The sequence below is a fragment of the Panulirus ornatus genome, chromosome 57, assembly GCF_036320965.1.
Source record: "Panulirus ornatus isolate Po-2019 chromosome 57, ASM3632096v1, whole genome shotgun sequence".
In the NCBI taxonomy this organism is placed as follows: domain Eukaryota; kingdom Metazoa; phylum Arthropoda; class Malacostraca; order Decapoda; family Palinuridae; genus Panulirus; species Panulirus ornatus.
Genome location: NC_092280.1, coordinates 21,918,163 through 21,930,126, shown reverse-complemented (window position 1 = coordinate 21,930,126; position 11,964 = coordinate 21,918,163). Strand labels below are relative to the sequence as shown.

Below are 11,964 nucleotides of genomic sequence, written 5' to 3'. Positions count from 1 at the left end.
ATAGTCAATGGGTGTTAATGGATTAAGTGCTAGGAAACGAGTATATAAAGGAGTTGTTCTCAATCGAAGGCAACACCTTCAGGAGCGCTATACCTTCAAACATGCCCAGCTTTGCCCTCCCAGATAGTGATCTCTCCATACATCCCTCAATCACTCATGAGCTTCACCCCCTTATGCACCCTATTGACTAATTTCTGCTCCCATTTGCTGCCTTATCAACCCCCAGGTATCTAAAGCACTTCACTTCCTCCAAGTTTTCTCACAGCCCAACTAACCTCTCTCTTTGTACTGTGAAACCTAATGCCCTTGCTTTCATTTACATTTACTCCACTTTCTCTTTTCACACACTCTCCCAAACTCAGAAATCATCTGCAGTTTTTCACTCAAATCTGCCATCTATACTGTGTCATCGGTAAATGGTAACTGACACCAAAGCCCTACAACAGACTGCAAAACTACCCCCTTCCAAAATCCTTACATACATTACCTTCACCACCACCCCATCCATAACTGAACAGTCATGGTAACATTACACATCTGTTGCAAATACCATTCATCCTCCTTTCTACCAACGTACAAGCCAAATTCTCAAGATAGACTCTTCACTACTTCTAATAGTTTTCTTCCCACACCATATGTTTGTTACACCATCCAAAAACCATCTCTATCAACCAGATCATATGCTTTCTGCAGATTCACAAATGCCACATACAAATCATTACGTTTCTCAAACATAAGTATTTCTCACACAAATTCTTCAAAAGTAAATGTATGATTCGCACATCCTCCTGAAACCACACTGTTCTCAATTAACTTTTTCCCATTCAACATACCAGGTATACAAAAAACTTTTACTTCTATAATTTGAAAATTCACCTTCCTTTGCCTTTGCACTGTGCAGTGGCACTATACAGGCATTATGCTGGTCCTCAGGCACCACACCATGATCCATACATACAGTGAAAATCCCAAATGACCAGTGAATTCAACCACAATCCAAGAAGCAGTTCTCTGGCTAACCATCTTTAAACCTTTGACAGTAGTCCTAATACCACTATACTCTCTGTGTGGGATATTTCATATATTCTAAAAAATATCAACAAAACTCTGTGATTACAATAAATTCATAATTTCCTACTTAAAATGATATACAGCTCAACTTCATGAAGTACTGCTTACATGTGGTACGCATCCTTTTACTTACGCTATTAGACATATAAAGCAAGATAAGTGGTATTTCTGAAAGCGAGTGTTACTAACAATTTTGACTACAAAGGTTCTTCATCAGTAATATCTATTATGTTATCAGCAACACATTTTCACAAAATATTGCGTAACATAAGTGTAGATCTCATACAGGCCTCTTTAACATTTCCACAAAGACAGATCAGAATATAGAGAATATATAGTATATAGCATCTGGTAACAGTATGGATACCACCACAAGCAGTAACAGCAGTATATCTTGCCTCGAAGTGGAGGCAGCTTATTCAAGAACAAAAACCATATATGCCACTGCCAGAGTGAACAGAAAAATATATTTGGCTGTATATAACTTGGCAACAATGAGTTAATCACTCCATGTGGCCTTTCTCTCATCTCCATAACTAGAGAAATCCAGTGCCACTTCTTAGCCTTTAATGCCTCACCCTTATCAGGCACCTGGCAGAAGCTCCTACCTAAACGTTCCTACCTACTACTTCCATCTACTGTTCCTACCACTTTGCCAAAAGGTAGGGCCAGCGCACTGTGCTCACCGCAGGAATATCTAAAGTTACGAAGAATGAGTTTAGTGTTGTCAAGTGTTATGTTTAACAAAGAGAGACTGTATGTTTGTGGACAGAATACCAGTAGTCCCATCCCTAACTCATGTAATTATCTTTTCTCTTCGCTTTAACTACACATGGATTGTTAAAATCCAATCCACAAATCACAATCCTTCACTTCTCAAAGATAATATTTAACAACACATAAATCAAACATTTTACTCTCCAATCTAATTTTCTTTCTTTTCATTTAGATTATGGCAGAACACCTGTATTTTCAAGTGCTGAAGCAGACAGGCTTTACCATTTGAAGAGGGCTAGATGGTTCCTACTGTCCCCTTAACCAACATTAGTGACTGAGACCTACCCCTCTTCTTTGGGCACATCTCTTTCTCCATTCATTTCTGCAACATTCTCCATCTCCAAACATGTAAAACTTAACTCTCAGACTTCCTGTCATGAAGTGATCTTTTCTTTGTATCCATGCACTAAAATCCTTTATAAAGGGGATTTCAATGACCACCTCAAGGATTGGTTAAGGTCCACCTTGGACAATCCCTGTAAAGCCGAGGTCCTTTGTCCATCCTTAACAACCTAGAAGATATAATTAACACCCAACCTTTGTTCCTGACCATTTTGACCACTCTTCCCAACACACTCATCTCTTTCATTTCTGAACCCTCTTACTGTACATGCAGTATTTCTTTCCCCTTTGGGTTCATTAACCACAATCTTATTCCTGTCACTTCTAACTGGGCATGCCTACCTTCTATCCCCTCCTCAAAATGCCAAGTATGACACTTTGAGAGCTCAATGGTTATTCTGCATGGCCTCTTCATTGATTTTCCCTGGATTGGTACTACTTCACTGGCCGGGGTACCTTATGTTGTACTAAACATATATGAAGGTTTATTTTACGTGGGATGAAATCCTACATCCTGTCTTCTATTAAAACTTTCTCCCTCCAATCATGGTTAGATTACTCTTGCTCAGATGCCTATCCCATCAAGGAAAGAGCTTAACAGGTCATGAAACTCTTCCTTTCCCTTGAACTCCACTCCATTTTCATTTCTGCTATGATTCTTTTCTAAATTCCATCACCAATACCTTCTTTAATTCAACCTTTTCCCCTTTCTTCTTACCCAACTAACTTATAGCTAACTACCCATATGATAAAGCCACTTTTTTTAACAGTTAATTTTCCTTTCATTCAACCTATGATTCTGCATGTAATCATCCATCCATATCCTATAAATCTATGCCAGGCCCTGTATCTACTTTGTGTAGTGTATTCCAAATACTGGACCTTCCCACCTTCAAGTGACAATGTGTATGGTTCAAAAGTCTGGTTCCTTAGGGTGTGTGCTTCAGAACTAACCCTAATTGTTACACATCTCTTTCATCTCTATCTAAAATCAGAGACTCTTCTTTCATAAGAGCATGCCTTGGTGCAGCTCATCCTTGAGAGACTGCTCTGACCCCTGCAACTATCACTCCATTGCTCACATACACTACCTTCAAAGGACCTCAAACTCTCGCTTTTTTAAATCCCATTCCCTTCTTTTTGATCACCAGTATGGATTTTGCAGCTCTAGGTTTACTGGTAATCTCTCCTATGTGATTCATCATTGGTCCTCCTCTCTCGGAGATTTTGGTGAAATTTTTGTGTGTCCCTTGACATCTCTAAAGCATCTGACAGGAAGTGGCTTGTCTTTGCTTCTTAAGCATCCTTTGTTAGATTTTCCTATCTCTCTTTGTTCCATAATGTGGTTTCAGTACATTACACATGACAGCTAGAGAATGGATATGAGCAAATGAGGCCTTTTCTTCATCTGTTCCTGATGCTACCTGATTAAGACAGGAAAAGTTAAACAAGCATGAAAAAAATCATAGCATAATATTTTACTTGTAATTTTACTCTCTTGCTCCACACACTGAAATTCTGAAGTTACATGTATCTGAGTCATCTGCCATGAAAGTTCAATATAACCTATGAGGCCATTTTACAGATTATTGTAAAAATGATAACCAAAACAGTAACAGACAAACTAGGATATATATATATTTTATTCTGTATATACAAAATTTAGGGAGAACTTTAGTAGTGGGATGAATGAAGCTCCACAGGACAAAAGTACTACTTCACATTCATGACATAAAATGCAGGTTAGACCTGAGACCCATCCTGGTTGTTGGGGCATTATACACTACAGGTTGTACCTCTCTAATCCAGAGCTCTGTGGTCTGGCATGTTTTGAATCTACCACCCGGGTGGCACCGTTTGCACACTACAGTGTCAAAATTAGTTTAAACTGCAGCCAAGCTAATTAACAGTCCTGTTAATTTATATTTAGTTTTTTGCTGAAAATGAAAGCCAGATAAGTTTAAAGTTTCAGAAAACCTTCAAAGGTGCAGGAGTACAGAATTAGACAGTGCACTTGTAAAGTGGTTTAAGCTATGATATAATGAAGGCGTAAGCATTTCTGGGGAGATGCTTATTGAGCAGGCCGAAGTTTTTCATAGAGCACTAAAGCTATGCTATGACTGAATATTTGCAAGGATGGTTACAGAAGTTAAAGTGGAGACATGGAATTTCAGCACATAGTGTGTGCAGAGAAAAGCATAGTGCTGACACAAGCTTGTAGTGTAAGGTCGTATTAAGAGAATCAATAAAAACTCCAATTCTCTACTAAACAACCAACAACAATATGAACAGGGTGAGAGAGTGTACAAGCCAACTTCCTGGCTGGGGCTGACACTGATGCATTGTGGGCTGCCTACCTTGACAATAACAATAAAACAAAAATAGTAACGAGTCAACTAAAGATAACTACCAATCATTACATTAACTACTCATCACAAAGCTGCAACAAAGTTTGTGGATGAATTTGTACAGTTAATGGCAGTGGAAAACTAAGCCCTAGAACAAGTGTATAATGCTAATGAATCTGCCCTGTATTGGCATCGTATGCCACAAAAAATCCTTGCCCAAGATATTGAGTCTCCATCTGAGGATACTTCTGATGACAACAGAGCAATATGTATGTGGAAGGAGCTGGCAAAAACAGGGGTTGGGAACATGTTCATAGGGGGTTACTTTAAGGTCAATTTATGTTGTTTCCTGCCACATTCTGTGGTCCAGCAATGACCAGGTCCCAAGGTTGCTGAATTAAAGAGGTTCAACCTGTATAAAATGAGCTGGACAGGTGAGTCATTCTGTCCATGAAATGCAATTTCCTCTTACTTGAAATGTGTTGCTCTAAATATGTACATGCCCATATAAATACTGGTGTCTTTAGGTTTATTTACAAAATATCAGAAATCTCTTCTTTTTAAATAACAGTATTGTAAAAAAATATACAAATTATAACTCATCCCTGTAAACTATTCCATTTTCTTTAGCCCTGTAAACTATTCCACATTTTCTTTAGCCCTGTAAACTATTCCACATTTTCTTTAGCTTCGACCATGAATATCTGACAGATTTGGTGGCTCCAGCAGTTAAAATTCCTTTAACACTCTGAGTCAGACTAGAGATCTTCACTATATCTTGAATACCTGGTAAGAGATAAATAAAGAATTTTATCAGCCTAATCCATAGCTCTTAAATAAACTTTTTTCTAACTTAATCAGTAGAGATGTTTGTGATTTCTAAAGTAACACAATTTTAGTAAGCTGATCTTGATATCATTTTTCGTTGGCAAAATACCTACAAAATATCCTTAACCGCATGACTCAAAGGGGGTTAAATATGAAGGATTAAAAATGTCATGTTACTAAAATGAAAGAGGTTTTTCATCCAGAGGCCACTTATAACCAAAGAAGCAGGAAAGAACAGTCAAATGTGCTAAAATGTAACACTCATTGTTTGTACTAGGACAGCACAGCAAGAGTACAAGTAGAGATGGCTTGAAATTGTTAAAATCAAAGTTGGAGTACAAGAAGTATGGACTACTTTCTCATGATTCCATAATACAATCATCAGACATAATCAAAAGTGAGACATTGGTCACCAATGCAGGAGAAGTGTTCTGGTATTCATCAGAATACAGATGCTCCTCAACTTATGGCCCATGCGACTTACAACCATCCATACATACGATGGGAAAAAACATAAGTCAAAAACAATATGTAAATATGAAAATTATGCTTAGTTGTATGTCCGCCAGTGCTAATGGCTGTGTGCGTAAGATAGTGAAAATCAGACAATTCCAAAATTGTGTACATTACAGCATCTCTCTCAGTTACCATTCAATAAGCACATGTTATTCAAGTGAATCTACTACATGTTTGTGCTGGATTAAACCATTTTTGTATCAAACCCTAAAGAAGATGACAAGTACGAGGAAAAGCCCATTACATTTTGATAGATATGGCAAGAAGCTGAAAAAGATGCTCAATTTGGAATTGAATATGAAGGTAATCACCCAATATGCAGGAAGAAAAAAACATGTAATCTACAATTGTCCCATACCAAAAAAGGTGAAAAGTACTTGTGAAAAGGATAGGGCAGGTTGGATGAACAGAGATAGCAAGAACATAATTAAATGTAAAAGAAGGGCTTACTGGATATCTATGTCGTGGCAAAAATGAAACCATGAATGGTATTAAAAGATAGTAGAAAAAGAGTATAGACAAAAACAAGAAAAACTTCATAAATAAAAGAATTTTTCACAATGTGAAAAAGAAGCATAAAGATTTATTTAAAAACAATGAAAGCAAGAAAATTGTCAAGGATACTACAGGCCTATCAAAAGATAATGGCACATCTACTAGCGATACAAGAAAAATGGTTTCCTTCTAAACAAGAACTCGACTCTGTCTATCAGCAAAAATTCCTAATATACCACAGGCATATAACATAACTCTGAGAACTAAAAATGAAAAATTGGACATAAGAAATATCAAATCCTGCAAAGTACTTGAATATCATATAACAAGCTGAACAAATCTAATGGCCCTTGTGGCATCTCCCTAAAAATAATGTAAGAAACTAACCAGTAAGTAGCTTCTCTAATAACTAATATACCCAAAAAATCATTGTAGGAGGAGAAAGTGCCCAATAACTGAAAGCTAGCTAACAGAAAACCAATAAAAAAAATTGAAGTGCTATAAACTACTGTCATATAAGCCTCACTTCACCTTAATCAGGCCTAAAACTGTTAAATTCTTATGAGAAAAGAAAATAACACTCTGCAAAAAACAGGATAAATCCTGAGATGTTACCTTGCACCTATCTGCAATAACATCATTTTTTTCACATTTCAAAAAAGTCTGGAGACCCAGCATGGTTCACTAACCCTTCCCCAACTAAGTAGCAGCACCAGGGGCTCATGAAGTACTACCCCTCATGGCTGACACTTCAGACACACACACACTCAATGACTCAGTCAGCTGACAGCCAACACCCACTCACTGATTCTGTAATCTCCTTTTCTCTCTATACCTTGTTGACACCATCATTCAGGTCCTTTATGAAAGTTATAGTCGAAATGTGCTGTGTAAATGTGTGTTACGAATAATAAACATAGATAAAGCTAGTACATGACATCATTGAGCACTTGGGAGCTAGTAACAGCAGGCTCCTTAGTGCCCATTCAAATTTGGCACTTCAATTTTTTACAATCTTTAGTTTGTTTATCAATCTGCATATGAAATGTGTATCATAGATGCATCAATATGTAACAAACAATGTTTCTAACAAGTGCTCCTGACTTAGCAATGCAGTGCTTTTTAGTGTATGATTAAATCCAGTTATTTCATTTTTCATGGCCCGTCACAATCCATTCATCATTATGCTTGTATGGAGCAAGAAATCTGCTACTCTTTTAAGTTCATGCCTTCCTGCAAGCTTCATCCATAAATACTTCATTTTCATTTTTCTTCACTCTATCCCATAGAGATTTTGTTTTAAATGATAATGCCAAACGTGGAAACTTAATGGTGTTGCATTAATGAAAAAAAAAGCTAACTAATGGACCAATTACCATTTCCATATTTTCATGCAAATCTGACTCTTGGTGAATGCAAGTGGATTTTCATTAAGTGACCTAATAATGGTTAATATCTGACCATGAACTTAGTTCCCTGCATTAAAGATCATGTTAAACAAATCTAACTGAATCCCTTAGTCATATACAAGATAACTGGGCCCCCCCCAATACCCTCTAGCATTATATACTTGGACTTTTCTATATATCCTTCTATAAAATACCATAAACAGTATTACTAAATAAAACTGAAGCCCCTGACAGACAGCAAGCTAGCTCTCAGAAAGAAGGAATGATTTTAAATGAGGAAGCATCTAACAGGTAACACCAGTCAAGTGAAGCTCTACACATTGCACAGTCTTAAGGTCCACACTTTTCATTATCTACTTAAATACACAAGCAGGACTCGCCAAAAGATTCTTACCATTTGCAAATAACACACAATTAGGAAACCCAATCCAAAGGAAAAAATGCTCGACGATTCAGAAATTTTACACAACCTGAGAGTGGACAGAGACATGGCAAGCTGATTTCATGGTAGACATGTGAAAACGAGGCATTTTGGTGCAAACGAAGAAAAAAAATGTAAATCATGAACCAAACGTGCTTGGCAAACCACTACTACATGATAAAGAATGGACATTGGAGTCATCATCAGTAGTAGGTTAATCACACCACTGCTATTTCTATAGTAATAGCAGTGGTGGTAGTAGTAATAAGTGGGTAGGAAGCACTACCATCCACTTTTCTCTTGGCTCAACTCTTGTGGCTTCCTCGCACTGAACCCCACACCCTCTTCTTCTCATACACAAGCTAATCCATGACCCATATCTTCATTTCTCTGCCATATTTTTTCCCCCCGTTACAAGAGTTTAAAATTCATGGCACGACAACCATTATAAAAATTCTCAAGCAGGGTTCGAAAAACCACAGGTAAGGTCAGGAGAGATAAAACGTGGGGGGTTTTTTATAAATAAAATAAATATACCATCATACATAAAGTCAAAGTGACAACCCGCACTATTTCAACACGTAGGTTGGTTCTATCATTAATCAAATTTCATCGCTTAAACAAACGTGCCCACCATTAATTTCTGGCATGAGTAGTTTGGAATGAAAAATGTTCAGCCGTATTTAATGCTATAGGAATCTGACCCTGTGTGTGTGTGTGTGTGTGTGTGTGTGTGTGGGCATCAGCAAAATAATGTCACCCATCCATCTACAACAGACACTTGAATTTGGCCAACATATTTGACCAAAACTTGGATTCAAACGTTACAAGGACTAGCACTCACTGGAAGGCCTACAAACCATGCATTCATACAACCTGCAGGAGGAGTTTCCTTGTTCTATTACCTCTACTGAAATATCGACACAGAAGCCGAATACAGCTCAATTAAAAAAACCTATTAAAAAATATTCTTCGTCGGCTGTCCTTCTTGTCCCTTCACTAATTGCTGGATTTCATTGAAAGTACCAACATATGCATTATGCTTACACATTCAACTGGTGATTTCACGTGTTTTATGCTTACGGTAGCCTTAAGGTCATGCCCCATTTAAACCCAAACTTTGAAACTGACCCGAGTCACGAGGTTGGTATTACCCAGAACCCCACACACCACATACATACTCGGTAAGGAAGCCATCGGTAGTTAACATCGTTACATTCTATCACTAAAAGTGGCGTCCATTTGATATTTTTCCCTTATAGTGATTAGTGTACGAAAATGAAAGAAAACTTACGTTTGTACAGCGATGATGCCTTCCTTGAGAGGAATGTCTTCATTCAGAGGAATGATGTCTTCGTTCAGGCTCTCACTCTTATTGGCCATTTGATTAATCCTGGTAACAGTTAGGTTTCAAATCGTTCGTAACGATATCTAATTTATCACTGAAATTTAGATTTTCTACGTCACAGTCACCACTTTGTCACTATTAATCCACTATTGATGAAGGTATACAGTAAAATGCACGTGTGTGTATGCAGTAAACAGCTCGAGGGTACCTGATAACAACAACATTGGTGTTTGAACTGAGACAAAAACTGGGGCAAGATGGCGCCACGTGCCTCATGCCCAAAGTTCACGCCACGCATCGGTACTGCGCAGTACCGAGTTCATGGCGCGCTTTTTGAAAAGCGTAATTACGTTGACACCATTAAATCACGAAATTGTTTTAGGCGAAAGCGTTTTATTTAAAGAATGGGTGTTAGGGATACTGTTCTCACATTTGGAGAAGGTCTAGGTTTAAATACTTATTTGACAAAGTATGGCCAAAATTGGTACCATATGCCCTCCACCACAAGACTGGTTCCCTTCTCTTCTTCTGCCCTACACTACAGTATTGGTTCCCTTTTCCTCTTCAACAACTATCTTGTGTACCCTTGCCATCAGCTAAAACAAAAATATCCCGAAAGATAATGTAAAGCATGATTAACTGTGCGACTGTCGGCTGTAAGGTATTGTGTCACCTGATTCTTTCCCTGCATCGCCATGCCTGCCAGTTACAACCTGCCCTTCCATAAAATGCACAGTTTTGCATTTCTTCTAAAACTCTTAGATTATTTTTCGTATTTACTTGCTTTTCTACCCCTTTAGCCTTTATCTGTTTTTCATACAGAGCCACACCTCAGTGAGCTCTGTCCATGAATAATATTTCAGAGATCTTATGATACAAAAGAGAAACTAATTCATTATGGTATACTGTCCACTAACAAGAACCATGAGATCCAGGAAATATCTGTCAATTGTATTTCAGATTCAAGTACAAACTTTTCTTTATAGTACCCAACATGGCATGGACAAAAATTCAATAATCATGGCTATCTTGGATGAAAGGGAAAATGAAGAGGACAGAAAAAGAATTTAAAGGAAATTAATCTGAGTTCCTTGGGTGTTTTTAAATCTGATTCTTAAAGGAGGGAAGGTAATAGGAAGAGAGAAAGACTGGAAGCAAAAAATTCAAAAACAGTGTTATTCAAAGTAAGTGGGTATCATAAAACGTCAATCCTCATAAAATATGTCTTCATGTGGGAAATGGTACCAGTTGCATGTGGCAAGGCCAGGTCTTCGTGATTAAGTCACATGCAAACATGCTGTTCGTGCATGGCCACAAGAGGTAGAAGAACCATCCTATATGCAAAAGCAGTACTCCATATTATGGCGAATGAAACCTCTATTAATGTAGAATAGCTGCTCAGAGGAAAAATAATTTTAGCATGTATACAACATCCCCAGCTTTAGGGATGTATATTTTGTGATGTTCATTATGTGGGGTGTCCAAGATGTAGTAGAGGAAATGATTATGACCATGTTTAACATACTGCAGGGTCGAAATGTGTTTTGAAATTAAATGGGAAATGAGAGATGCTCTAAAGGCCTGAATTTGAACATGAAATATGTTCATTGCATGAAATAGAATGAATACTGTACTGCAGTCAGGAAAGGAGGGAAAGTAAGTCAAAATATGTAGAGTGGAATCATGGCATAAGCATGAATATGGTTAGTAGCTGACGTAAAGGTATAGAGGGTAAAGAAATTATAAGCTAAGTAGGGACTCAACTTTCATGAGGCAAGTAATAGTTATTTCTGTACTACAGCAATGACAAACACAGCATGCTTCGACAAATAGGTTTCTGAGAGGAAATCAGACAGCAAAGCAACAGACATTGTTCAACAAGGGGAAGGTTGAACTGAGATGGTGAGTGCTGCAGAAGTAGATGAAGAAAAAGCTGGGAGCAGTGTCAGTAAAGGTGAACAGGGTTCCAGTTGCTTGATGGCCATCACAGAGGGCCCCAGGAACCATTCAGCCCTTTTCTACCAGTAGTGTCACTCCAAATCAACAATGGAGGGACACTGTCTAGATGTGATTCCATGTGTTTTATGTGAAATAGATAAGGAAATTTGCAGTTTCAAATAAACAGCTGCATACTTATCAGTAAGAGTCTGATGATGTGGATGCCAAGATGATCGAATGTGGCAGCCTTACATCATGGTAATGGTAAAGGGGTACAACTTAAGCATATGATTACAGCGGTGTTTTGAGTAAAGTAAAAGAATGATTATACAACATGTTGGAACTACAGCAAGTCAGATAACTGTGTCATAAATAAATATTCACCATAAAATGATGCTGAAATTCTTCCTAACCCTTAAAGGAACAAGACTGGAAATTTGAGGTATCCCTAGGACAGGGGCTTATCAGAAA

General features: G+C 37.8%; 1 protein-coding gene across 4 annotated transcripts in view; it reads right to left on the bottom strand.

The window, feature by feature from the left end:
• Positions 1–3,646: 3,646 nt before the first annotated feature.
• Positions 3,647–11,964, bottom strand: part of LOC139766257 (phosphatidate cytidylyltransferase, mitochondrial) — a 36,517-nt gene continuing 28,199 nt past the window's right edge. For 3 of the 4 annotated variants that reach the window (XM_071694653.1, XM_071694651.1, XM_071694652.1), the window contains exon 7: positions 3,647–5,324. In XM_071694653.1, the coding sequence (XP_071550754.1) occupies positions 5,194–5,324 (131 nt within the window). In that variant the 3' untranslated portion in view covers positions 3,647–5,193. Of the gene's footprint in view, positions 5,325–9,501; positions 9,764–11,964 lie in introns of all 4 variants that reach the window. The other variant, XR_011716825.1, reaches the window with a different exon arrangement.